Source organism: Magnolia sinica, chromosome 6 (assembly GCF_029962835.1).
Source record: "Magnolia sinica isolate HGM2019 chromosome 6, MsV1, whole genome shotgun sequence".
NCBI lineage: Eukaryota > Viridiplantae > Streptophyta > Magnoliopsida > Magnoliales > Magnoliaceae > Magnolia > Magnolia sinica.
In genome coordinates, this window is record NC_080578.1 from 63463208 (window position 1) to 63466939 (window position 3732).

The window sequence follows — 3732 nt, forward strand, 5'->3', positions numbered from 1 at the left end:
GATAGATAAATGAATTAGCAGACAACCAACACACTTCAAGAAAAGGGGGCTTTAGCCTTGGTTCAAAACTGAGGCTAAAAAGGTAAAAAATTGAGGCTAAAACCTTTCGCCTCAGTTTTGCCTTAGTTACCCAAACCGAGGTTGAAACCCCCGGGGCTAAAGGCTTTAGCCTCAATTTTAGCAACCAAGGCTAAAATGACTTTTATAGCCTCGGTTCTTCAAGTGAAGCTAAAAGAACCTTTTTAGCTTCAATTTTCTTGAAATTAGGTTAAATCAAAATTTTAGCCTCCATTGTTTCCAACTGAGATTAAATCCAAATTTAGCCTCAATTGCCTCTAACCAAAGCTAAAACTATTTTTAACCTCGGTTCTCAACAACCGAGGCTAAAGCCTTTAGCTATGGGAGTTGTAGTCTCAGTTTAGGTAACTGAGGCAAAATCGATACTAAAGATGGATTTAGCCTCTTTGGGCATCTACCAAGGCTAAATTCGGTTTTTGACCTCATTTCTCTATCAACCAAAGCTAACAATATCATAATCAACAAATGATTGAGCCTGTGCATATTTTACCCATTTAACATTCATCAAGACAACAATTAGCACAATATCAACAAAATAATTAATGGTCTATTTAAAGTTTTCAAAATAAACTATAAATGTCTTCCTTTCCTAGCCTTCCACATGAACTGTTTCAGTAAGGTCCCCTTCTGGACCGATCATATGTCTTCCTTTCCTAGCCATATCTTCTGGCAAATGTCTACAACACCAACCTCATTGGCCATGATCATGTGTCCACTATGTGTGATGTAGGCCCTTTTCTTGCAATGAGCCCAAATTCCTCCCTAGGAAGTTTCCTTGCAATGGGCTGAGAAACATAGCTGATTTGGTAAGTGGCACAACATTGAGATGATACTGCTTGGAGCCGTAGAGTGCTACAGAACCAAGCCCTCTATTTGTTGAAGACTTGAACCTTTATAAACAATCAAGGCCCATGATAAACAAGAAAATAAAAGGATAATCAGCTTCACAAGTCACCTCTATAATTGGGAAAGTGTCACAGTAAAAAAAAAAATGTCATTGTATCAATTGGAACTTTTCTTCTCTTTTCTTTATTTTTTCATTTCCTTTTTTCTTAATGATTTGCCTTCAATTGGAACTTCAATCACATTAATAAATTGTTATTGTATTAAACTATACGGTGCTACAAGGCTTATAAGCACCACAATACAACCCCTACTCAATTGCTTGCTAGCAGGTATTGTAAATCATAAGCAATAGAGGAAACAAAAATTGGCCTTGTAAAAGAAAACTAGTAAGAAAAACACACTAAGTATGAAAAAGTTTAGAAAGAAAAAGCAACCAAAAGTCATCACCTAATATTCTTGAAGTGGATTTCACTGCAAGTTAGGCACGTACCAGGAAGCATCCAAAACCTGAAGAAATAAGAAAACTCAATAGTTAGAATGTAGATGATAAATATGATTCATTCAGTTCATTCATATTCGCAAGATTCCATTAATTTACCTTAGATACTCTAACAGGACCATGATAGAGGTGGTGATAATGGACAAGATGGCTTTTTCACTCACACAAGATATAGTCCTAGATAGGAATTTTGACAACCAAGAAAAAAAAGATCCTTGAAGTAGACCCTAAGAAGCTGGGATAAGATACTTCTCTTCTACCAAGTCTATCCAACAAAGAAAAAAAAAAACAAGGAGCAGCCCGCAGTTTCTAAATCCTAAGTAAATTCCTAGCATTTCAATAGCAAAAGGAAATGAACCAAAATTGCAACTTGCTATGAGAAACTAATGAAAAACAAACAAGAAACAACAATAAGGCCACTGAATCCTAGCTTTTTTAACATAAGATGCCTTAAAATGTAACCAAAAGGAAAATAAACACAATCTAATTCTTAGGCAATATCTGACCAAAACTTAGATATAACCAACTCTACATGGTCCTGGAATACCATTTAGAAAGAAAATCCCAAGGAGAGATGAAATGCCGACTTTCTGCTTCTTGAGCCTTTCATTCTCTTCTTCCAAACGTGAAACCTTGTTCTCCAGCTTGTTCGTGTACACCTGCCACAATGAGGAATAAATTCTCAGTCTTTAAAAAATAGAAAATGGAAGTAACTGGTTTTCACAACAAGCAACCTGATTTTACAGACACACAAACAAATAAAGTGCTTATACACTGCACGATTCTTCAGATACTGCTCCTATGTGATTGATGGCACAAACAGTAGGAACATTCATATCAAACAACACTGAGTAGATTTTCTCTTTCAGCTATCTTCTAAATGCCTTAGCAGATTCATTATCTGAAGAAAATGAAAAATAATAATAAAAAAGTTATCAGTTTAATTGAAAATGCACCCAAATAAATTGAACGTACCCTATATGGTTGACTTTATTTCTCCTTTCAATCATCTATCCATTACTATTGCCCCTATCAAGGAGAGATGATACCATTAGTTAAACTTCTGATTCCCACTGGGACACTATGCTAACTACACTTTAGGCATAACTTCCTCAATTGGGTCGGGCCCACATTCTTTTGAAAGATAATACAGCATCTATTATAAATCCATAGAACAATCTCCCATCTCATATAATCACAAGCAAAATTTTGCATTACAAAAACATAGAGAAGGTTTAAAGAAACCACAACATACCTATAAGAGAGACACCTCAGTCCATACTCGGCCAAACCTAGAAATTTCCCATTCCATCCGGTGGACTGCAATGTAGTTGTTGGATGGCTAGAGATTAGCTAGCACCACATGCACCCTAGCCAAAAAGCACCTCCATATGCAGCATTGTGCAAAATTAGGTGAGTGTGGGGCAAGATGGCCCCCCATGAGGGGAACATAAGAAAAAAACCTGGCTACATGGTTTTAGAAGAAGGAAAAAAGAAATGCTAAGCATCCACATCCAACATACCTGTGTCACCAACTCGATGAGTGAACCATCACAATTTTTGTAGATGATGTTTCATTTCAATGTGTGAACCATCTCGATGAGTTACAATTCCTCATTAGGCTCATCTTATTTCTTCTATTGAAGTTTTGTTTGATTTAACCAAGTGGAGGGGCTTCCTAACTATCAAGTGTCCTTAGGGTCTAATACAATCAAGGAATTCAATAACGGTAACAGTGACCATAATGGCCAACCTTATAGCCATCATGATACAAGTTGTAATATTCGTTACAGCCCTATAACAGTTGAAATTCGTTCAAAGGAAAAATGTATCAGCCCATTATGGGCTCGAATTGGTATGTAATGGGCCCGTTATGGCTTTGTGTTGGCCTGTTACGGGACCATAACAGCTGTAACGGCCATTACGGGACCATTATGAGCTGTTGTTTCTTTTTCCAGTTGGGGATTATGGCACCATATTGCGTAACGGTCACAACCCTTACTGCTATTAACTGCCGTTATGGTCGTAACTTAGCCATTTTTAATACCATGGATATAAGACGTGAAAAATTCAGTGTCTTTTGTTACCTCACAGAATAAAACGTGTATCCAGATACTCTGTATCCCCTGTAAAGTTCTGTATTAGTTTGTCCATCCATAGTTCTTCACAGGAGTGAAAGAAATGTTAGGACGACATGGGCATTCCTTACAATTACATATTAGACAAATCAAACTATTCACATTTTAGACCAGCACTCAATGCAATTGTACCCTTTTCTAGAACCAGGGCTTCAGATATCAATATGATGT

The 3732-nt window shown here is 36.9% G+C and overlaps 1 protein-coding gene across 1 annotated transcript; it reads right to left on the bottom strand.

The window, feature by feature from the left end:
- Positions 1–570: 570 nt before the first annotated feature.
- LOC131250054 (uncharacterized) lies at positions 571–2635 on the bottom strand. The gene is made up of 4 exons (XM_058250728.1): positions 2399–2635; positions 2011–2082; positions 1372–1431; positions 571–968 (listed from the first exon to the last, which is right to left on the bottom strand). Exons 1-4 carry the CDS (start codon positions 2431–2433, stop codon positions 794–796), a joined length of 342 nt encoding a protein of 113 aa, XP_058106711.1. The 5' UTR covers positions 2434–2635; the 3' UTR covers positions 571–793.
- Positions 2636–3732: the final 1097 nt, after the last annotated feature.